The 24979-nt window shown below is 46.3% G+C and overlaps 1 protein-coding gene across 1 annotated transcript in view; it reads left to right on the top strand.

The window, feature by feature from the left end:
- Positions 1–24979, top strand: part of gig2o (grass carp reovirus (GCRV)-induced gene 2o) — a 66307-nt gene that overhangs the window by 10686 nt on the left and 30642 nt on the right. Inside the window, exons 3-4 of the mRNA XM_072487747.1 lie at positions 11730–11803; positions 13180–13835. Coding sequence (XP_072343848.1) covers positions 11730–11803; positions 13180–13835 — 730 coding nt within the window. The remainder of the gene's footprint in view (positions 1–11729; positions 11804–13179; positions 13836–24979) is intronic.

Raw genomic sequence — 24979 nt, 5'->3', positions numbered from 1 at the left:
ATCCAATCCAATCCAATCCATCCTTTAAACCTATTCATATCGTATCCAGCTAATCTCCAATCTAACATATCCTGTGTATCTTACCCATGCCCTGTATTATTTTGTCTTAGAGCCCATTCTGCTATCTCTTTACTGGCGAATGGGATAGGTCGCACAGGGAAGCCCTCCCCCAAGCACCTGGGAATTTGTGTACAAACCCAACAACTGAATTTATTTACCCTCTGCGTATGAGTGAGACATGTATATCAAGGTGTTAGTGTGTAGTTTACCCTCTATATGATGTTGGATTAATATGATAATATAAAAACATTAACACCGTCATTCTCTTCAGGTCAGCGTTTCGCTGGTACTCTCAAAGCTCCGTATGATGTAGTTTACACGAGTTGCATGGATCCCATCTGGCTTTTCTTTTACTTTAACGGCTGTTCGGGTTGTTAGCGGCACTTGGTAGAGTCCATTCCACCTAGGAGAAAAATAATCTTTGTTTAGTGCTTTCACATATACTTGATCTCCAGGTTTAAAGGGTGCGTATTTCCCTCTTTTGGATGCATCGGAGCCTTTTGAACCTTTTCATGTTTTATTTTCTTTGGTTTTTTTCCAGCGGTTTCACACATGGCCTGGGCATATTTTAGTGATGCCTCATCTGCCCATATTAAGGCTACTGCCGCTGGGGTCATTGGGGGTTTAGTTTCAGTTGTCACGGGACGTTCCATTAATATCTCATACGGGGTTAAACCCGCATTACGATTTCTCTGATTTCTCAGGCATACATCACTATGGGTGTGGCATCTGGCCATAGCAGCCCATTTTGTTGACACACTTTTGTAACTGCAGTTTTAATTATTCCATCCCCCCCTTTCCACCGTTCCTGAGGATTGTGGCTGACATGGTATATGCAATTTCTAATCAAATCCCATGGCTTCTGTTGGGGCTTTGGTCAATTTGCTAGTGAAATTAGTTCCCCTGTCACTGTTAAAACCCATTGGTATCCCAAACCTAGGTATTATTTCCTTTAACCATTCTCTGCTATCAGAATATTTACCATTGTTCTAGCATCATCTCGTTTGGTTGGAAAAGCCTCTACCCACCGTGAAAACATGTCCACTATCACCGATTATTCCTGTGACAAATCATACATGCACTTCAACTTCATCTTCACTCTTTAATTTCTCCTCTTGTCTTAACCTGTGACTTTGCGACCTTGTTACTATACAATCCGGAAAGATCCCAGGATATTCGTCCTTCAACACTTCAGTTGTCTGATTTTCCACTAGCTTATCAACCACAGTAGGCATCACTCCCACCTGCGATCCAGCTTTATCTTTATCCAAGATAAACTGTATTCCTGGACAAGATAGTTTCTCTATTACTCCTACTACCACTTCACCACTCTTCACTGGACTTTCCAACCTTACCTTATATAATGGAACACGACTCCTCTCACCCTGAATTACACATATTACCACCTTTTTTGGCAACATTCTTCCCAGACTACATAACTCCTCATCTCCTACCATCAAAGATTGACTAGCTCCCGTATCTCTTAAAATTGTGACTTCTTTACCTGCTCCTCCTGATACACATGAGTAAACTTTACCCACACAAGTAACTTCTTTAAAAAGATCTGGCACCTTCTTATCAATCACCTCTTGATCAGGCTGTACAATCTTTTGCACCTCCTTCGCTTCACCTGGGTTTTCCTTTACCACTTTAACAAACCCCACATCAGCCTTCCCAGTGCTTTTCTTCAACCACCAACACGGTGACTTTACATGGCCTAGTTTATTACAGTGAAAACATTTGAAACTTTTGACACTCTCCTTATTATCTCCCATCAGATCACCTTTACCTTTACCACTTGAGTATTTCTCATGTCCCTAGTTTCTATCCCTCACAGGCTGAAACTGATGTCCGAAACCAAACTTTGATTTATGAACTAATTCATAATCATCATTTCTGCTGCTAGTCTCGCAGTTTTAACCCTCTGTTCTTCCACATGAGTTCTCACTACATCGGGAATTGAATTTTTAAACTCCTCCAAAAGTATAATTTCTCTGAGAGCTTCATATGTTTGGTTTATTTTCAAAGCCCTTATCCACCTATCAAAATTGTCTTGATAGCAACCTGCTTTTAGCCAAGAGCGATGCTCCTGTAGAGAGGCTTGCTTCTGTGCCTGTTTTAACTTTGATTCTGTTATGGTGGACGGAAGTTCAACTGCAGAAGCTTGTAGTTGTGGCTGCTGTTTGAGAGCCACTTTTTTGCTATTTTATCAGCAAATCTATTGCCGCATGTGACTTCATCGTCTGTGGTAGTATGCGCTTCACACTTTAAAACGGCTATCTTGTTGGGCATCTGAACAGCATCTCGTAATTTTAAAACCAATTTAGCATGTTTAATCGGTTGGCCGGAGGAAGTTATGAATCCCCTGTTTTTCCATAATTGGCCAAAATCATGTACAGCCCCAAAAGCGGATCGGGAATCAGTATAAATATTGACTGTTTTATTTTTAGCTAAAATACATGCTTTAGTAAGGGCTAACTATTTGGCCGTTTGAGCAGACGTTCCCGAAGGCAGAGCAAAAGCTTCCACTATCTTGAATGGAGTTACTATTGCATCACCGGCCAGGACGGTCACATCATTTGGTCGGTTTGCTGACCCATTGGTGAAAAAGATGATGTCTGGATTTTCTCTTGGGTGAATCAGGTCAAGAGGATGTGGTGGTTTCAACCAATAGTAAACAGTCATGATCATACATATGTTCTGCTTCCGAGGGCGCGGGTAAGAGTGTTGCAGGGTTGACAGCTGGCGCTCGCTTGTAGGTAAAGTTGGTTTTAGAGAGAATTACTTCATACCCAGTGCGTCGAGCCGCAGTAAAATGCAGCATTGCGGATGAATTAAGCAGCAGCAAAACTGATGATTTTTTTTTCTACTATGGCCGCTGTGGCTGCTACTGCTCTTAAGCAATTTGGCATACCCTTTACCACACCGGGTAATAGGCAAGGGGTCTTTTCCCTCCTCAATGCTCTTGCACCAGGACCCCTGTTGCAAATTCCTCTGCTTCATTCACATAAAGAGTAAAGGGCTTGCTGAAATTAGGAAGTCCCAAGGCAGGGGCGCTAATCATGGCTTGTTTCAAATTACAAAATGCTTGCTCCCTCTCTGGGATCCAGTAACAACTGAAGGGCGGCCTGTAGGGTAGCCTTGTGCAGTACTGCGTCCATCTCTCTATAGTCCGGGATCCACTGCCTGCAATAGCCCACCATTCCGAGGAAGGTAAGGGTCTCCTTTTTTGTACATGGAGTTGGTACCCTTGCTACAGCCTGTATTCTTTCAGACCCAAGCCTCCGCTTTCCTTACTGCAGCTGAAATCCCAAATACAGCTGTCTCCTGACAGAATTGCAGCTTGTCCATTGAGATCCCATGCCCTCTTTCTGCCAGATGTGATCATAACACAAGGGTATTCTGTTGATAAACTAGCCCTCCCTCTGAGGCTATCAATAAATTGTCATCATATTGAGGGAATGTTGAGTCTGCAGACAACTGGCACTCGTCCAAGTCTCTTCTAATACTGTTAATTCCAATATGTAAAGCAAATAGATATTGACTTTCCGGGTGCAATGGTATGGAGAAAAAGGCTGAGAAAGTATCCGTTGTTGATGGTATAGAAGACAAAATGACATTTGTGTCCAGCACCAATGGAGCAATAGTTATAACAATTTTATTGATGGCTCTAAGATCTTGCACAAACCACCACTCGTTGGGTCTTCCTACCTTTGGAATGGGGAGTATAGGGGTGTTATGGGGGCTTTATGTTCTATTCAGCACCCCTTGCTGTAATAGTGCACTGATCACTCCCTCTATCTCTTTTTCTGTTTCCGGTGCCAACCTGTACAGTTTTAGGCAGGGCAGGGCAACGTTCTACTGTATCTGTGCACTGGGGCAGAATGTGCTTTTCCAACATGATTTTGATGTTGGGCCCATAGATGTGGCAGTACCTGGGCCAGGATTGAAGGGAGTAAATGAGGGCTCTCTCGGGGAGGTTGTTGTCTTTCAAATGTAGCGGGCCATTGCTCCTCTTTCCAGGTCACTTTGCCCTCCTGTTTGCCATAAAAGTCTATCAGGCAATTCCGTCCATCCATTTCAATATAAATCCCATGTATTACTTTTTTCGTTTGGCCTCTTTGGTCACTTTTCCTATTTGCTTTGCCTTAGCGGGATGTCTTGCGGCCAATGTTAAATAGGGTTCTGAAGTTAAACCCATCCTAAAAAGGTCCCTCTGACGATAGGTCAATTGTACTAACATTCCTGATCCCACAACATCGAAAAATAAAAAGGAGTGACATGCAATGATGTCTGCTGTCCTAAGTGACTTTGCATTTATAAATTGTATGCATGCTCATCCTCACGAGCTTACCAAGCCGTGCAATATATTCTCTCATCTGGACTCTATTAAGTGTTTTAATAGCTGTGCCCAAGGATCATTAATCTTTTGTAAGACTTCCTGCAGTTTAAACATTTTTTTTTAACAGTGGTACTGTAAGGGTTAACGTTTAGCTGCCAGCATAGAAGTTATTAGATTTTGCAGCTGATGAGCTCATATTTGAGACAGTTCTATAAACATTCCATTATCAATGCGATGTATTACCACGCCGAATTTGCAGAGTGTCTGCCTGCCTGCCTAATAGGATCAGGTGTCGCTAGTTGCGGTACATCCTTCCTGGGGGTTAAATGCTTCTTGGCCCCTTGCATGATAGCCTCTTTCCCTCTATTTGCTAACCAGTATTCGAGGGACTCATTTCCTTCATTCAAATGATTATCATTATTGGGAACCCATCCCCCATTTATGCCGGGTGGGACTGCAATTCAAAGCTTCAAAGCTGACAAAGATGCACCATAAGAGTATTTTGGAAGCAGCAAAACATCGCCTGGGAGGATGCTATAAATAGCACACATTTAAGTCAATTTCCAATGATTGATTTTATAGGCATTAGCTATTCTTAGAGACGTACATTTTTTCTTTGTCAATTCAGAAAAGATCAACTGTCTGCTGAAATGGGGGAATCGAACCTGGGACCCTGGCGCTGTGAAGCCACAGTGCTATCCACTTGTGCTACCGTGCTGCCCTTGTGCTACCGTGCTGCCCTAAGCCGGCCAGCCAACTAAGCTAAATTGGGCCCATTATTTAGCTGAAGGACATAAAAGTAACTTTGGGATCATGTCATCACTTGCATGTGAGGCATTGGCCCGAATTCTCTGGCTCCTCCCGGAGTCAATGGTGTTTTGAACAGCTCGCGGCATTTTCTGACCCTTCCCTTGGTGAGGCAGTATTGTCACTGGACTAGTAGACCCAATACACAGAGTAATGCTCTGGGGGCCCAGGTTCAAATCCCGCCACTGCAGATGGTGATATTTGAATTCAATAAAAAATCTGGAATTAAAAGTCTAATCATGACCGTGAAACCATTGTCTGTTGTCGGAAAAACCCATCTGGTTTATTAATGTCCTTTAGGGAAGGAAATCTGTCGTCCTTACCTGGACTGGCCTACTTGTGACTCCAGACCCACAGCAATGTGGGTCACTCTTAACAGCTCTTCATGGGCAATTAGGGATGGGCAATAAATGCTGGCACAGCCTGCGACCCCAACATCCCATGAATGAATAAAAAATATATATAGTGACCAGGGCATACAGTTCCACTGATTGTGTCTATAATAACCTTTATTAGTGTCACAAGGAGGCTTATTACATTAACATTGATTGTGGGACATGTTGGTGGGAAATCCTGCTTTTTACAACATATAACTAATTCTTAACTATGTTGCAAATTGCATCTAACTCTGCAGTTCGATGTACTTTCCGTGTCTGCTACTGGAATAACAACCCTGTGTGCAATACATCGCGTACTCAGAGACAATGGACTATTTTTTTTTGTAAAATATTTTTATTCCCCATTTTCACATTCACTTCGGAATTTACACCCCACCAACAAGCAGTAAATGGTAACAAATACAATGTCAATCCCCTTATCAACAACAACGATCCCGTCCTCCCACCACCCCAAACAACGCCCCACCTGACAATATAAGCATCAAATAAAACAAACCCTCCCACGGTGGGAAAAACAATGGGAAAAAAAGGAATCAGGAATCGCCTCTGGGCACCATTGACCTATAGACCCCCGCCACCTAACATTCAATGCCATCCAGTCCCTGAAAGAGTACTGTAAATGACACCCATGAATTGTAAACCCCCCCCCTTCCCGATTCCTCCCCTCCACTTCCTCTTATAAAACTCCTCCCCTCAGCCTCTGTTTCTTTCCCCCAACTTTCCACCCCGGCTAGACTCATCGGAATCTGTTCTGCCAGGCTCCGATGGCCGCAGCCCCTCCCCCCACCTCACTCCCGTTCACTGGCCGGCTTAAACCGGCCAGCGTGGAGGCCCCCGCCCGGGTCTCTTTCCCACTTGCCCGGTCCCAGGAAAACCAAGAAATCCCCTTTAGCACACAAACCCCGCATACACACCCAAGCCCCAAGAACCATCATTGCAAGTGAAAGTCCCCTCTCTTCCCTTGTCCAAACATATATAACGTTGGCTCATTTAGAACATACACCAGCACGCAGTGAAAAAATACAGTTACATAAGGCTACATCGGTACATGACCATTTCTCAATTCAGCCACAGTCCTTCTGCCTTCGCAAACTCCTCCACTGCTTCCGCTGTCCCAAAATAAAAGTCCTTGGATTTGTAGGTCACCCTCAACTTAGCTGGATATACTATGCCGCACTGCACCTTACTGATGTACAGCGCCTTCTTCACCCGGCTGAAGGCAGCCCGCCTCCTCGCCAGCTCCACCGTAAAGTCCTGGTATATGCGTATACCAGCTCCAGCCCACTGCACCACCCACTTCTGCTTTGCCCAGCACAGGACCTTCTCCTTCACACTGTACCTACGAAAACACGGAGTCACTACTCTTGGCAGCTCACTCTCCTTTGGTACAGGCCTCCACGACCGATCAGCCCGATCCAGTTCATATCGGGAGGGATCATTCCCCTCCCCCAATAGCTTCGCCAACATCGGGGCAAAATACTCAGTCGGCCTCGGGCAGACCCACAATCCTCAGATTCTGTCGCCTGGATCTGTTTTCTAAGTCATCCATTTTGGCTCGCAGACCCTTGTTGATCTCTATCACCTTCCGCATCCCCTTCCCCATCGAGGTAAGTTGATCACCGTGCTGCAATAATGTCTCTTCCACTTCCTTCAACACCTCACCTTGCTCCCGCACCTCCACCACCCTCACCGGGGCAATCGCCTCCTCCACCAGCACTTTAATACCACCCCCATCTCCTTCCTCATCGCCTCCATGTGTTTTGTGAACTGCCTTTCGAGTTCCATCACCGTAGTCATTTCTTCAGCCGTGGGCAATGCGGCCTCCCCTGGTGCCCCAGCCTCCACTTTTCTTGCCGCCCCCGCGGTGACCTTTCCACTCCCCGACGGACTTTCAGCCGCTTTTTTCACGGCAGTTTCTTTACTTATTTTCCCCATTTCCCTTCACTGTGCCTTCTCCCTGCTTCTGCCGCCTCCGTTGCCCCTGGGACCGGGCGTTAAACCCCGTAAATGCCGTTCCCGAACAGGAGCCCTCCAATGTGCGGGTGCCTCCCGCCCACCGTCACCGGAAGTCCCTCAGTAAAGTGAGTTAAAGATAATTTCTCCTGAACAAATCCATTGCTGCATTTCCTTCCTGAAGCCACATTTGTCCACTGGGGCCTGGCACCGGGAGAAAGCGGCAGCTGCCGTTGTGTTGGGTGTTGAGGCGGTGCGGCTAGTTTGTTATTGGGGGTGTTGGGGCCTCCACTGGGTGTTTGTGAAGCCTCTCCTACCCACTGCCCCTAACGCTGCCTCCGCTTCTCCGCCTCCTTCCCGCCTGAAGATGAGACAAATCAGCGTCTGTCCCTGGACATGTGCCGCACTCCCCTGGACATGAGCCGCACTCCCCTGGACATGAGCCGCACTCCCCTGGACATGAGCCGCACTCCCCTGGACATGAGCCGCACTCCCCTGGACATGAGCCGCACTCCCCTGGACATGAGCCGCACTCCCCTGGACATGTGCCGCACTCCCCTGGACATGAGCCGCACTCCCCTGGACATGAGCCACACTCAGAGACAATGGACTATTAACAAACTTTGCCCAAGGTCTGAATGCCTTAAGATATCCCTGCTCTGCCCGGCTAGCCACAAGCTGAAGAATTAGCAGCAACACGAAAAGGCTGTAGATTACAATCTAATAACCATTTATGGCATGGACTGAGATAATGGAGGACTAATTAGTTGCATGTAATGAATTGTCACATGAATAAAGGTGATTGGCTGTATGTAAATGGGATTACAAACTGATTTCGCTTTCGAATCTGTATATTAACCCGTGTGAACCATAGCTCAAGTGAGAAAGCGTGCTGTCTAAAGGCTGCGGAGCCTCAGGCCTTTCTCCCAGTATTCTGATATAATAAACTGCTTCTTTACTCATCCAAAGACCTTTGTGTGAATATTTTCACCTCTAACAACTGCAATGAAGTTACTGTGAAAATCATCCAGCCGCCACACTACAGCGCCTGTTCGTGTACACTGAGGGAGAATTCAGAATGTCCAATTCACCTAACAAGCACGTCTTTCGGGACTTGTGGGAGGAAACTGGAGGAAACCCACGCAGAAACGGGGAGAATGTGCAGATTCCGCACAGATGGTGACCCAAGCATGGGGCAGCATGGTAGCACAGTATTAGCACTGTGGCTTCACAGTGCCAGGGTCCCAGGTTCGATTCCCGGCTGGGTCACTGTCTGTGTGGAGTCTGCACGTTCTCCCCGTGTCTGCGTGAGTTTCCTCCGGGTGCTCCGGTTTCCTCCCACTAGTCCCGAAAGACATGCTGTTAGGTAATTTGGACATTCTGAATTCTCCCTCTGTGTACCCGAACAGGCACCGGAATGTGGCAACTAGGGGCTTTTCACAGTAACTTCATTGCATTGTAAACCTACCTGTGACAATAAAGATTATTAAAATTATTAAAAGACGGGAATCAAACCGTCACTGAGAGAGAATTCAGAATGTCCAATTCTCCTAACAAGTACGTCTTTCGGGACTTGTGGGAGGAAACCGGAGCACCTGGAGGAAACCCAAGAAGACACGGGGAGAACATGCAAACTCCGCACAGACAGTGACCCAAGCCGGGAATCAAACCCGGGTTCCAGCAGAGTGAGTCTATGCCAAAGAGAAAACAATTGTGAGATGGTCCTTTAAATTCATTTTTGGGATGTGAGTGTTGCTTGTAAGGCCAACATTTAATACCCATCCTCAATTGCCCCGGAGAAGATGGTTGTGAGGCACCTTCTTCAACCATTACAGTCGATGTTATGCTGTGTTTCTTTTCCTGTAGAAGTTTGATGCAGTCAGGCGTCTTGTTAACCTATTTCAGAGGGACGTTAAGAGTCACACACAGTACAATGGTTCAGTAGTCACATGTCGGCCAGACTACGCAAGGACGGCTGATTTTCGCCCCAAAGGACATTCGTGAACATGATGAGTTTGTACAACGTTCTGGTAGTTTCATGACCATTATTAAGGACACTAGCATTTTATTCCACATTTATTAATGAAACTTAAATGCTCCCAGGTGTGCTCAGATTTGAAATCAGCGCTGTGAAGCGTTAGTCCAGCCTCTGGATTACCAGTGCTGCAGCATTACCACTATGTCACGCTGCCCCTTTGTCATTTTTCTTTCTCCCTCTCTGGCCAACCTTCTGCATACAGTGTCCGTAAGCACATGGATATTATGAGAAAATGCTCCGCAGAGGCCTGCAAGTGACCAGCTGAATCGAACAGGCATAAGGCCTCCAAGGATCAAACTTTATTTTATGATGAGTCAGTAAGATAAATAATAGAAGGGCTGGAATTTGTACAGCCCTTTATCAATCTCATGAGGCCCAAAAGTAGGTAGCAATCTTTTCAGCTATTTTTTAAAGTGTAATCAGTGTTGTGAAATAGGGAACAAAGATTGCACACAGGAATCTACAAACAGCAATCTGCTGTTTAGTGACATGCATTCAGGTATAACTATGAACCAGCACATGGCCCTAAATCTCTTCTTTGACTAATGTCTTTGGAACTTTCCCATTTAGCTGAGAGGCGCAGACAAACCCTCAGTATAAAGTTTCACCTCAATGATGGCACCTACGGCAGTGCAGTACTTTATTACAGCACTCGTTCAGATTCTAAGCCCAGCAGGTGCCTTCTGGTGGGACTCCAAACAAGAACCTTTAGACTCTGGGCCAACAGAACTACCCACTGAACCTCGACCCAAAAAGTTCAGACCAATTGTATTTCCCTAACAGGAGTGGCATTAGGGCATTTACAATTACGTGGGCGGCACGGTAGCACAGTGGTTAGCACTGTTGCTTCACAGCTCCAGGATCCCGGGTTCGATTCCCGGCTTGGGTCACTGCCTGTGTGGAGTCTGCATGTTCTCCCCGTGTCTGCGTGGGTTTCCTCCGGGCGCTCCGGTTTCCCCCCACAAGTCCCGAAAGACGTGCTGTTAGGTGAATTGGACATTCTGAATTCTCCCTGTGTACCCGAACAGGCGCCGGAGTGTGGCGACGAGGGGATTTTCACAGTAACTTCATTGCAGTGTTAATGTGAGCCTACTTGTGACAATAAAGATTAATATTATTATTAATTGGCTCAGAACCTGTTGCTGAAAAGAGGGTAAGCTGGCTGAGACAACTGCACATGCATATGACTAGACCACCATAATAATAATAATAATCGCTTATTGTCACAAGTAGGCCTCAATGAGGTTACTGTGAAAAGCCCCCAGTCGCCACATTCTGGCGCCTGTTCGGGGAGGCCGGTACGGGAATTGAACCCACGCTGCTGGCCTCGTTCTGCATTACAAGCCAGCTGTTTAGCCCACCGTGCTAAACCAGCACCATATAGCAATCACTACTGTAAACCCAAAAGCAGAAATAAGGCCAGAAATTTTCATTGGAGCAGAGAATGTTGAAAGATCTGACAGCAAGATTTCAAGGTGCTGAACTTTGGTCAGGATTTATAGTTGATGAGTTAACAAATGAAGGGCTTGACCTTAAGATCTTAGTATTAAGAGAGAAGTTGGGAAAAGTGCTTAAAAACAAAATGAGCAATATTTGAAGAAGAAAAGTAGATAAAAGAAAGGGCAGGGGAACATCACTCATTGGAATGTTGTTGAGAGCTGGCATTGTGCAGTGGGCCGAATGGTCTTCTGCATTGGAAAGATCAACAATTCTGTCATTCTGTATGCGGACAGTAGGTGCGGTCAGGATTATGATCCTCATGCCCAACATTCCCATGAGCAGAAAACTCATCAACACTTAAGTCGAGCCTCGGGTGGGATAAAATCCATATGGACAAGGCTATCAGTGTCCACAGAGCAGAACTCCAGCAAAGAGTTAACATATTTTTCTATTTTAAGATACTGAAATTGAAAGTTAAATATTGCTAGTGTGAGAGAAATCTAAGTGCTTCTCTTTAAAAGGAATCTACTCTAACAGCAAAGTTTTTTATCCACTGATACAATTCAAATTAAGTGGGTGAGTATACTGATATTTTAAATATCAGTATTTTACACTGTTTACTGATTGGTGTCTGAAAGCTGTGGCCACTGCAAACATGTATGATTACTTCCTGCTATGTCCTTCATTGCAGCTGCTTGATGTACATGTTTTACCATTCAACACAGGGTTTTGTAATGATGATCTGCACAGTTGAATATCTTACTGGTAATCAATGTGGAGGGTGAGCAGGTTTGACAGCCGGGAAATAGTACCCTGGCTTCAATCAACTAGGGCAATTGGAGAGAAGTTTATGCAGCTAATTAGCTTGTAACCCAGCAATATAAATATTCTAGAGGACTTGCAGAGTTTTTCAGTAGAGAAGGCAGCTTCTTGACCCATCGTGCCTGTTTCAGCATCTTGAAAGAGCTTTACAGACAGTCTCATGCCCCGTTCTATTCTAACAGCCCTGCAAATGTTTCCTTTTCAACTACATATCAAAACGCTTTTTTAGAGTTAGTATTATTGAATCTCTTTCCAACATTCTTCCAGGCAGTACATTAATGACTGTTCACTACATACAAATACCTCCTCATTTTCCCTCGGATTATTTTGATCGTTCCCAGCTCTCCAACAGTGGAAACCTTGGCGGGATTTCCGTTCCCCGACGCCGATTTCGTAATCAGCGATCGGGCGAAGAATCCCTTTTGATGGCGAAATCGGGGACGGCCCCTGTTTATTGCAGGTTTTGTATGCTCTGCCCCCTCCGAAACGGCATCAGCACGTCCCGCGCCGCACGCCATTGGGACGGCCTCTGATGGGCCGAGGTCCTGACAGCACGGCTCACTTTTGGTCTCAGTCGTCTGATTGGGATGCTAGGTAATGACATGCTACATGGTCCGTCAACCCACGGGAATCCACTTGGGATGTGCGAAGTGCTCACTTAACCACGATTACCAATTCCCTATAAGCAATTGCCTTCAGCTGTACGGCCAGAGGTTTCGGCAGTTGGTGGGGGTTATGGGTGGTCGGTGGGGCAGACAGGCAGAAACAAGCGTTTCCCCCAGAACAGGTACACACGATCCAGGGGTTGGCTGGTGGTGCCGCGGGCGGCTGCCTCTTGGTTGCCCCCCCCACCAGCACTAACCCCCCTTACCTCCCATGGCGGTCTACCCCCAGCCGAGAGTCCCCCACCCCCAGCTGACGGTCCAACACCCCCCACCGAGCACTCGGGCGGCAAGCCCAGCTCCCCCGGGTTCTTTGCCCGTGAGCAAAGTTGTGTCACGCAGCCTCATGCATGTACCTGATCACACACACACACACATCTATTGTTACAAGTAATGTTTTTAACATGCACATGTAGCATTGTAATTCATACAGACACTCAAAACAGCTACACACACAACATGAGAGTGTTCACAGCATTACATATAAAAATTATTTTCCATGCACAAGTATCTTAACCTTTTTAGAGCAGATTTTATCCAAATTATACAATTGTAAGACCAGGAAATCTTCAAGGTGATATATCTGTTCAATTTTACAGTTGAATTTATTTTTGTTTTCTTCTTTACAGGTCACTACACCTCTGTGTGATTGAGCAGTCAGGACAAGTGGCGAGATGGCGTTGACATTTTTTGGATGGGAGACTATTTCTGACAATAATCATCATTTGCTGTCAAATCAGGAACCGAAGGATGGGACAGAATACGTCATGTACCATGGCACCACAGTCAGTAATGCAAGGTCTATCATACAAACAGGCTTCAAGCAATCAAGCAAGGGAATGCTAGGCCCTGGAGTCTATATTAGCAGAGACAAAGAGAAAGCTAAGAGGTATCCAATTAATAGTCCAAGCGATAGAGTAATCTTGCTGTTAAAAGTACAAGTTGGAAAAGTCAAGATAATAGATAAAGAAAATCATCCCATGGCAAAGACTTGGTATCAACAGGGGTATGATACAGCTTGGGTCCCTCCCAACTGTGGGATGAGAAATGTTCCCAGTGGATTGGAGGAAGACTGTGTTTGGGATCCACAAAGAATCCGGGTGGTCGATGTAATAAATTCCCCCAATCCTGGAACAACACAGCAGTTGAAAGATTTGCTTCAAGCAAGCTCGTACAGTGACCCTGCGCCTGCGTCAGAGTCAGCTGAGCGCTGTGGTGTCTGTAAAAGCACCATGGCACCTCCTCACCAGGTGCAGACCTGCTGGGGGTGTGGACAGACCATCTGCCCTTTTATGTCAAGACACTTCTGCGCGGCGAATTGAAACCGATGCGACCGCCACCTTCGTCTATTTTTCAGTCTTTTTCTTCACTGCTTTGACATTGCCTGCTTAACGAAATAGTGCTGGGAATCTTGGCTTGGCACGTTTACCTTTCTCCCCTGTTGGCCATGTCTGTTGGTTCAATGATAATCTATGATTAATCTAGGACAAAGGTTCGGCACAACATCATGGGCCAAAGGGCCTGTTCTGTGCTGTATTTTCTATGTTCTATATTCTATGTTCCCTGCCCTTGAAAAGAGAGTTATGATTGGCTTGGCTCTTGGAGGGGTGGAAACTGGAACTCTCCGATACAGTGTATCTAATATCCTGCAGATCAAAATAAGTCAGGCAAAGTTTAATCAAAGGCACTTTGCTGGGGTAGATTATACCCACAATAAGGGAAAGCGGGAAATCCCTGTTGATGATGTGCACGGTATTGCTGAAAACTTTGAGAAATACAGAAACTGCCTTTAAGCAGTACCTTCCACAAATTCAGGACATCCCAAAGCAGTTGAAAAGGACAAAGATGCTTATTGCAGAAACAATTCGAGCATGGAGACTCGTTGCGAGCTCTCTCACACAAATCCTCTTCCTACACCTCCTATAACCGTACTAATCTCTTAAAACTTAATTCTAACACCAACCCTATCACTAACAGTTCTGCTTTATGTTCTCTTGACTTTGTGTATTTTATATTTGCCCTATGCATTTTCTTTTCATGTACAGAATGATCTGTCTGGACTGTACGCAGAACAATACTTTTCACTGTACCTCGGTACACCTGACAATAACCAAATCCGAATCAAACCTGCTTAATCATGCTAATGGCACGCGTCCAATCAGGAATTTGAATTTCTGTGTTCGGATCAATGAGTCAATTATGATGTAATTCAAAGCCGCTTACTGCCAGTGGCTATTGGAATGTGATATCGCGTTTACATCCCCAGGGTTTCCGAGGCACTGACCCACAATTGGCACAATTTATGACAAGGAAGAAGGATCATTTTATTCAAATCACACCTGATGTGGATAATAGCAACAGTGCTGGAGGATCATGGTTTAAGTTCTGAAGATTAGTTATTATTATCCAGCAATATGAGCAAATCTTGGGAGTTCTCACAACGGAGGGAAATGTTGAAGATCAAGTTTGAAATCTGGCAGTGGAAACAACGGGCTGGATTCTCCGTCCCGCCCCCCCCCCCCCCCCCAAGCCGCGTATTTCTCGGTGGCGCGCATTCGCTGCCGGTGGCATTCTCTATTCCCGCCGCTTGTCAATGGAATTTCCCATTGAAGACACCCCATAGCGCCGGGGAACAGAGAATCCCGCCGGCCAGAGGTATTACATGAAATAGTGAGACTGCACTATAATCCATTGTATTTTTAGACTACTTCTGTAGTTAAAGAATCCTAAACTAGGAAGACAACATTGAAAGATAAATCTGTGCCAAGGACAATATTATAACCTTCTCCAAGCCCAGATGGCACATTTAGATTCACTTTATCACTGCCAACTAGAGACTTGATTCTATTGTAAGGCCTTTCTAAGCCAATCTTTCTGTGGAACTTTGGGAATAGGTGTCGGATATTTGGATATGGGGTTGGGCCGAACACTGACTTCATCCAAATATAAAAGTTTTTTAAACAATTTGTTACTGGGATGTGGCCACCACTGGCTGGCCAATATTTATTGTCCATCCCTAGTTGCCTTTGAGAAGGTGGTGGGGAGTTGCTTTCTTGAACCGCTGCAGTCCCTGGGGTGTAGGTACAACAGCAGTGCTGTTAGGGAGAGAGATTCAGGATTTTGCCCCAGGGACAGTGAAGAAACGGTGCTATATTTCCAAATCAGGATCGTGAGTGACTTGGAGGGAACCACCAGGTGGTGGGATTCCCAGGTATCTGCTGCTCTTGTCCTTCTAGGTGGTAGTGGTTGTGGGTTTGGAAGGTGCTGCCTAAGGAACCCCTTGGTGAGTTCCTGCAGTGCAGCTTGTAGATGGTACACACGGCTGCTACTGTGTGTCGGTGTGGAGGGAGTGAATGTTTGTGGAAGGGGGAGCAATCAAGCGGGCTGCTTTGTCTTGGATGGTGTTGAGCTTCTTGAGTGTTGTTGGAGCTGTACTCATCCAGGAAAGTGGAGATTATTCCATTACACTCCTGACTTGTGCCACATAGATGGTGGACAGGCTATGGGGTGGGGGGGTCAGGAGATGAGTTACTCGCTGTAGGATCCCTAGCCTTTGACCTGCCGTGGTAGCCACAGTATTAATAAAGCTAGTCCAGTTCAGTTTCTGGTCAATGGTAACCCCTGGGAATTAAAGTGGCATCACTTAGGGTTAGTAAAAAATAAAATTAGATCATAACTTGAGGGGAAAAGATGACAATGAGTAAACTGAAATGAGCTGCCGTAAGAGATTATTTTCTATGACACATGTTATGTAACTTTGCGTGTAAACGTGAGTATGTGTAACTTAAAATCTTTAATAAATATGCAAGCCATTTTGATATTGTGGTTAGATTTATTATTATGATGAATACAAGGCTGGAAAATAAAATTCTGAAATAAGGGCCGCGATTCAGTGGGTTCACTGTGCTCGTGCGAAAGAGGCCAAAAACAAGATTCGCTCTGGGCGGCAAACTGTTTTCAATGCAACCAGTCCGCTCCCATAGGCAAAATTGGAATCCCGCCGTAGCATGATGAGAAACCAATTATCACCACTTAAACTCCATTTCCATGCAATTGACGGGAGTCACCCCATATCCAACGGCCTCCCGTCATTCACCGGCCTCCCCAGCAAGTGGTCACGCTGGCACCAATTAGTATTCGTTTTTAGAACATGAGTATGGTAGAAGGGTTGTTGCGGAGGCCCGAGGAGGTGACTAGCCATCATTGCTCACAGACAATGAGCCTGGGGGCATTGGCCTTGGTGCCCCTGCGCTCGGAGAGTGGTGGAGGGGCAACTGGGTGGGGGGGGGGGGTCCACCCTTGGCTGGGGTGCTCTGCTATGGGGGGAGTTCAGAGCTGGGGGGGGGGGGGGAGAGTGGGTGCTCCGCATTGGGCGGGGACCAATACCATGCCAACCCCTAGATTGTGTGTACCCGTTCCAGGGGCAACCCTTGTCCCTGCCTGTCTGCCCCACTGACCACCCATAACCCCTACTGATCGTGATAGCTCTGGACATGCGGCTGATGGCTATTGCTAATAGGGAATTGGCAATCGTAGTTAAGTGAGAACTTCGCACATCCCTTTGAAATTACAGAGCAATGAGGAAAGTGCAGGGCTGTGACATAAATTGAATCGTTCTTTTGAGGAACTGCCTCAGGCAAGATGGGCAGAATGGCCTCCTTCTTCATAGAATTTACAGTGCAGAAGGAGGCCATTCGGCCCATCGAGTCTGCACCAGCTCTTGGAAAGAGCATCCTACTCAAGCCCACACCTCCACCCCCATCCCCATAACCCAGTAACCCCACTCAACAGTAAGGGCAATTTGGGTCAATAAGGGCAATTTATCATGGCCAATCCACCTAACCTGCACATCTTTGGACTGTGGGAGGAAACCGGAGCACCCGGAGGAAACCCACGCACACACGGGGAGAATGTGCAGACTCCGCACAGACAGTGATCCAAGCCGGAATCAAACCTGGGACTCTGAAGCTGTGAAGCAATTGTGCTAACCACTGTGCTACCGTGCTGCCTTCTGTGCCATATCATTCTAAGAAGCTATGAAAAAAGAAAATTGTTCTTTCTGCTTTGGGCATAGTGAATTATTAAATGTATTCTATATAAATGCATTTAAGAGTGCGTTTCCGTGACCCTGACAATTTTTCACTCCATCTTGGGTGGGGAGGGCCAGAATATTGTGCACTTTTTGCACCTGGCCACAACCCTACCTCTGCACACCCCTCCTCTCTGCATTTCCCAGTGGTTACGCTCAGAGGTGCTTGTCCATGTATGGGTGGGTGTCTTCATTTTGTAAACCAGCCTCAAGGTTGTTTTACTTTTAATCAGTTATTTTCCTTCACAATCTCGTTCTCAAAGTTCCAACAAAGGACATGGTGTTTCCAAGACCTGAGGGAGTGATTCATCAGTCCTCCTTACTGGTCCTCTAGATTCCTCTAATTTCTTTGCCTGTGACCATTAAATTCCTTTCTCAAGGTTGCTTCTAAAAACTTACTCGGATCAAAAGCGGATTTTCACCCGACAGGAAAAAGATACTGTTCATATATATTGCAGCATATCAGAAAGCAATCTCAGTACAATGACTGTACAGATAATTCATGTACTTTATCTGACAGTTCACTCCTAGCATTAAGCATTACACTTTATTTTAAATGCCGACAATTATTTTAAAGTAATACAAATCAGGACAGAAAGCAAAATGGTATCTCCTGACGCAACAGGAACAGACTCTGTACAAGCCACAGTCTTCCCTTCCAAGGGCATTCCTAAATTGGAACATCTATTTAACCCTTTCCCCACAGTTCAATTTTACACAAAGACTAATTTCGCTAAGGGCACAATGATTGCTAATGAAGACACGTGTGTGATGATGTGCAGATAAATGCAGGGCAGCACGGTAGCATAGTGGTTATCACAATTGCTTCACAGCTCTAGGGTCCCAGGTTCGATTCCTGGCTTGGGTCACTGTCTGTGCGGAGTCTGCACGTTCTCCCCGTGTGTGCGTGGGTTTCCTCCGGGTGCTCCGGTTTCCTCCCACAGTCCAAAGATGTGCGGGTTAGGTGGATTGGCCATGCTAAATTGCCCATAGTGTCCAAAATTGCCCTTAGTGTTGGGTGGGGTTACTGGGTTATGGGGATAGGGTGGAGGTGTGGACCTTGGGTAGGGTGCTCTTTCCAAGAGCCGGTGCAGACTCGATGGGCCGAATTGCTTCCTTCTGCACTGTAAATTCTATGAAATATGCCGGGACGGCCGGTGCTGTTTTTCGAGGAGTATTCTGGGGCAAATTTAAACTAGTACAGTTCAGTGGGTTACTCTTAATGTCGCCAAGTTTTGCACAATAAAATCCATGCAAAGTGGGGACTAAATCTAAGTAAATGGTGGTGTTGTGAGTGAAGAGGAACTTAATCTGGAGAAGCCTTTATTTCAAAGCAGTTAGAAAGTAAGAGTAAGGATGACTTGCTGCAATTTATGTTGTTTTGTTGAGGACAGGCCTGGACTGCTGTGTACAGTTTTGGTGTCCTATATGGAAGAATATATTTGCCTTTGAGGGAGTGGGTGGGAGAAGTGGCTGCAATAAAGCTTCATTTTATTGATTCCTAGGTTAAGAGGGTTGGCCATTGAGGAGAGATTGGGTCAAATACATCTATATCCACTGGAATTTAGGAGAATGAGAGACCATCGATCATACAGTGCAGAAGGAGACCATTCGGCGCATCGAGTCTGCACCGACCCACTTAAACCCTCACTTCCACCCTATCCCCGTAACCCACTAACCCCTCCTAACCTTTTTGGTCACGAAGGGCAATTTATCATGGCCGATCCACCTAACCTGCACGTCTTTGGACTGTGGGAGGAAACCGGAGCACCCGGAGGAAACCCACGCACACACGGGGAGGATGTGCAGACTCCACACAGACAGTGACCCAGCAGGGAATCGAACCCGGAACCCTGGCGCTGTGAAGCCACAGTGCTATCCACTTGTGCTACCGTGCTGCCATCAAATTGTGTTACCGTGCTGCCATAATGGAAGGTATGCCATAAGAGGTAATGGAACTGTATAAAATACCTAGAGGGTTTGACATGGTAGCTCCTGAGAAGAAACAGCCTCGAAACATGGGCCACCTTCTCGGGATGAGGGGACTGACCATTTAAGACTTAGATGAGAAGTAATTTCCCTCATTCAGAAGGTTGTGAATCTTTGGAATTCTCCAGAGGGTTGTGGGTGCTCATTCATTGAGTATATTCAAGACTGAGAGCCAAGATGATTGGGCTCAAAGGGAATCAAGGAATACAGGGATCAGGAGGTGAGGTGAGTTTGATGCAGAAAATCAATCATGATTTTATTAAACCATAGAGCAGGTTCAATGGGGAATCAGGTCTACACCTGATGTCCTTATGCCGGTCCGAAATTTACCTTCTACCAGTTTAACCCAGTGTCCCTGTTGTCTCTCTCTCATAATTTAGTGAAGAGTAACTCCCCAGGTTGACCTCTTCCACATGGTTTACTATCTTGAGTACCTGTATACCGTCACCTCTCAGACTGCTTCTTTCAACACGGTGTTGCACAAGTTCGAGTTCAGTTTTTCTTCACGATTGAGGCCTCAAACTAATAATCCTCTGACCTCCACCACATAACCCATTATTAATAATAATAATCTTTATTGTCACAAGTGGGCTTACATTAACACTGCAATGAAATCACTGTGAAAATCCCCCAGTCGCCACATTCCGGCGCCTGTTCGGGTACGCAGAGGGAGAATTCAGAATGTCAAAATTACTGAACAGCACGTCTTTCGGGACTTGTGGGAGGAAACCGGAGCACCCGGAGGAAACCCACGCAGACATGGGGAAAAAGTGCAGACTCCGCACAGACAGTGACCCAAGCCGGGAATTGAACCTGGGACCCTGGTGCTGTGAAGCAACAGTGCTAACCACTGTGCTACCGTGCCGCCCCATAATGTATAGTAGACCATAATGTAGCCTGACAGCCCAGTGCACCACCGAGGGATTGCTGCTTTGTGCGAGGTTCCCCATTTTTGGATGCGACGCGAAAGAAATGACCGGTGATAAAAGATGACGTGTGATAGGGAGGCAAAGGAGGCACAGAGGCAAAGGGGCTGGTTTAGCACACTGGGCTAAATCGCTGGCATTTAAAGCAGACCAAGGCAGGCCAGCAGCACGGTTCAATTCCCGTACCAGCCTCCCCGAACAGGCGTCGGAATGTGGCGACTAGGGGCTTTTCACAGTAACTTCATTTGAAGCCTACTTGTGACAATATGCGATTTTCATTTCATTTTCACATGGGCGAAATTCTCCGTAATCAGCGCGATGTCCGCCGCACGGCGCCAAAAACGGCGCAAATCAGTCCGGCATCGCGCCGCCCCAAAGGTGCAGAATCCTCCGCATCTTGAGCGGCCGAGCCCTAACCCTGAGGGGCTAGGCCCACGCCGGGTTCATTTCCGCCCCGCCAGATGGCGGGAAAGGCCTTTGGTGCCCCGCCAGCTGGCAGGAAAGGCCTTTGGTGTCCCGCCAGCTGGCGCGGAAATTACATTGCCGGGTGGTGCATGCACGGGAGCGTCAGCGCAGTGGAGGGGGGCTCTTCCGCCTCCGCCATGGTGGAGACCATGGCGAAGGCGGAAGGAAAAGAGTGCCCCTACGGCACAGGCCCGCCCGCGGATCGGTGGGTCCCGATCGCGGGCCAGGCCACCGTGGGGGCACCCCCCAGGGCCAGATCACCCTGCGCCCCCCCCAGGACCCCGGAGCCCGCCCGCGCCGCCTTGTCACGCCGGTAAGAGAGGTGGTTTAATCTACGCCGGCGGGATAGGCATTCCAGCAGCGGGACTTCGGCCCATCCGGGCCGGAGAATCGCGGGGGGGGGGGTGGGGGTCCCGCCAACCGGCGCGTCGCGATTTCCGCCCCCGCCGAATCTCCGGTGCCGGAGAATTCGGCAACCAGCGGGGGCGGGATTCACGCCAGGCCCCGGCAATTCTCCGACCCGGCGAAGGGTCGGAGAATCCCGCCCATGAATTTGTCGGAGATGCAAGGGTAATGCTCGGTTGTTGCTTGCAGGCTGCGAAAGTGCCTGTTTACTGCAGCAATGGCGCAGAGAGGTAAGCTATCTGGTGAATCAACGTTACAGCCATTATGCAGCAACGGGTTAATTCAACACGGCAAAATAAAAAACTTAAATATTCACGGTTTTGTAGAATAAATAAGATCAGAATCAAATAAGGTCTTAATTCTATAATGTGAGTGCTTATGATAAGAAGTAAGCTGTTAGCAACAGAAAACATCTGCTGTTTTTTCACCCACTGGGTGAGGTTTCTTTTCTCTGAAACAGCAACATTTCACTTTCAATTCAGCTAAATGACAGTGTCTATTTCGGAATGAAATTAGTTTCAAGGAGTGACATATTTTGGTTCTCGATTAATTAAAAACAGGGAACGCTCACTGCTGAGTACAATTTTTGCCTCCAGAGTTTGAGTTCATTGTCCTCTCCAGGAGCTACAGCTGGTTATATTTGCCCAGGCAATGGTAACCTTGACACATTTTCTCCAAGAGGACACTCTTCATTTGTGTGCTAGCTGACACGGGTATATGATGTAGCCCTCCCCCTAAATCCAATCCTGGCCGTACATGCTCAGCTGCACACATTCTGGCATAAAGTATGGTCAGCTTTGAGAATCCTACTGGATTCCTGCTGGAATCCGACTGGATTCTGCCCCTTCCAAGTCCGGGCTCTTTGCCATTCACTGCTTTTTCCTTGCCAATTGATTGGCCTATTGCATTCAGGCTAAATTTTCTGCTTTAGTTTCAATATCAAAAAAGTAAAAGTTAGATTCTTTTGACTTCACTATGTCTAACTTGGACAGTCTGTGAATAAACCCATTTTTACAGTTGATTCTTGGGAATTGGGGGATGTTGGAAAAAGTGGCATTTATTGCGCATGTTCAGTTGTCCAGCACCTGTACGGTGTAGGATTGAGTGACATGTAAAGTAGACTAGGTATAAACTAGGTAGACTAGGGAGCAGCTGTTCCCCTTAGTTCTTTTTTTTAAAATTTAGAGTACCCAATTATTTTTCTTCCAATTAAGGGGCAATTTAGCGTGACCAATCCACCTACCCTGCACATCTATGGTTTGTGGGGGTGAAACCCACACAAACACGGGGAGAATGTGCAAACTCCACACGGAGAGTGACTGGCAGCCCTGATCGAACCTGGGACCTCAGTGCCGTAGACAGCAGCGCTAACAACTGTGCCACCATGCCACGTTGAAGGGTCAGTTATGAGGGGACAGAAGTTCAAGGTGAGGGGCATGAGATTCAGGGGGGATTTGAGGAAAAATTTCTTTACCCAGAGGGTGGTGGTGGTGGTCTGGAATGCACTGCCTGGGAGGGTGGTAGAGCTGGGTTACCTCACATCCTTTGAAACCACGTGGATGAGCACTTGGCACATCATAGTGTTGAAGGCTGTGGGCCAGGTGCTGGCAAATGGGATGAGGTAGGTAGGTCAGGTGTCTTTCATGCCTCGGAGCAGACTCAATGGGCCGAAGAGCCTCTTCTGGCCTGTATTATTGGTTCTGTGACATATATTAGGTTTCATTTCCTGAAAGACATCAGTGAACCAGTTAATACCATTGGCATCATAGAACCAGAGAGTGATACACCAAAGAAGGCCATTCTCTAAATAATGACTTGCCATCGACATTAGACCACCTGGCCTGCAATATGAAGCTACTATATGTTACTAAAGAAACACAGGAATGCATTGTCAATATAGCAGTATTGGAGGGGGCAGTTCCGACACTGGATAGGAAAGTGGTTGGGATGTTGTGCCTATTTGCATATGTATTTGCATATTAAAATAAAGTACTTTTCAACATACCTGCTAATTCAAAGCCTCATCATTCAACATCCAAAAGATTGTACAGCATACAAATCTGGTGGTCAACCGTCCCTCAACCATGGCATCCTCCATCCATTCACACCTGCACAGTCCCTTGAATCCCACAGTCAACATCCTATAGTCTGCAGCTACAATATCCCACAACCCAAATGAATCCATGTCCTCACTAAATTGCAGCTCCACTTTTCCACAGGTCCATTAAGTACAGGCACAAGTTTTATTTTAGTACGGCGGCAATTTTCTTGTGTCTGAGGAACGAAGTTGGGGGTTCAAGGCCCACACATGAGTCTCCAGGCTGACATAGAGCAGGAGTGTGTGAGTGTCATCATTTTGATGAGATAGGTCCAAGTGTAGACTTTTCATTCGCTCAAGATTTTCCAGATACTTCCCGGTCTGTGCAAATAGCTCGCTTGAGCGAGAGCGTAACGATGCCGGAGAAGCGCGCACATTTTGTTGGAGCTGTTTATTACAACTACACCAGTCTGTTATGGGCAATGTCTGGCCAAAGGATCAGCGATCAGTGTTGCCATCATTGGCTCTTTAATCCCAATTTCTGATTATTTAAGAACTGCAATTAATTTGGTCAAATACAAATTTTAAAAATATTTTCGATCAATGGAAAAAAAAAAGAATGCTGACAACGTGAAGGACAGAGAATACTAGCATATCTCCCTCATCTGACAGATTGCTGGCAGGAAGTGGGGGTTGTGTTAGGGTTTCCGTAAAGTTTATTAAACTGTTAAAACATGTGAAGGGTGCAGAACATGATTTGCAGCACCCCCATTCGACCGTCCCTCAAGGATGTTAACGACAACGTAATGCTCTTTTAGAGGAATTGAAACTGAAACTTTGAACATTTGGTTATAAAGTCCAGATGTGCGCATATCTCACTGCAGAGTCACTGACCGAGGGGCGAGGTGAGTGCCTGAAATTCCTTACATTTAATTTCCTGATAAACTGAAGAACTAAAAGGGAGATATAGAAAACAGTTTTGGGTACTCTAAATTTATAAAAATAAACTTGGTAATAACGAGAAAAGAGCAACAAAAGTAATTATGTCTAAGAAATGTTAAGGGTCTTTGTGCTGAGAGTATTGAAGAAGTCTTCAAGTTCATGAAATAGTTTAAGGAGTTTCTGTAGTTCAATTGTTCCGCATGGTGAAGGATCATAAATTTAAAATAAGAAAGTTCAGACAACGATATAAGATATCACGGTGGTGCAGTGGTTAGCACTGCTGCCTCACAGCGCCAGGGACCCAGGTTCGATTTTTCAGACTGACGAAGGTAGACATTGTGAGATTTTTTTTCCAGGGAAGACACGGAATGTAAGACAGAGAAGTGACTGAGAGATATGGTTGAAAGGTCGGTAGTTGGGCTTAATCCCTGAGAATGCATTTATTTATCGGGTGTGTTGTCTTTACCAGGGCCCAGGGTTCGATTCCCACTTGGGTCACTATCTGTGTGGAGTCTGCATGAGTTTCCTCCGGGTGCTCCGGTTTCCTCCCACAAAGTCCCGAAAGACGTGCTTGTTAGGTGAATTGGACATTCTGAATTCTCC

The sequence above is a fragment of the Scyliorhinus torazame genome, chromosome 21 (assembly GCF_047496885.1).
Source record: "Scyliorhinus torazame isolate Kashiwa2021f chromosome 21, sScyTor2.1, whole genome shotgun sequence".
Classification (NCBI taxonomy): domain Eukaryota; kingdom Metazoa; phylum Chordata; class Chondrichthyes; order Carcharhiniformes; family Scyliorhinidae; genus Scyliorhinus; species Scyliorhinus torazame.
This window is presented reverse-complemented; position numbering and strand designations above follow the sequence as displayed.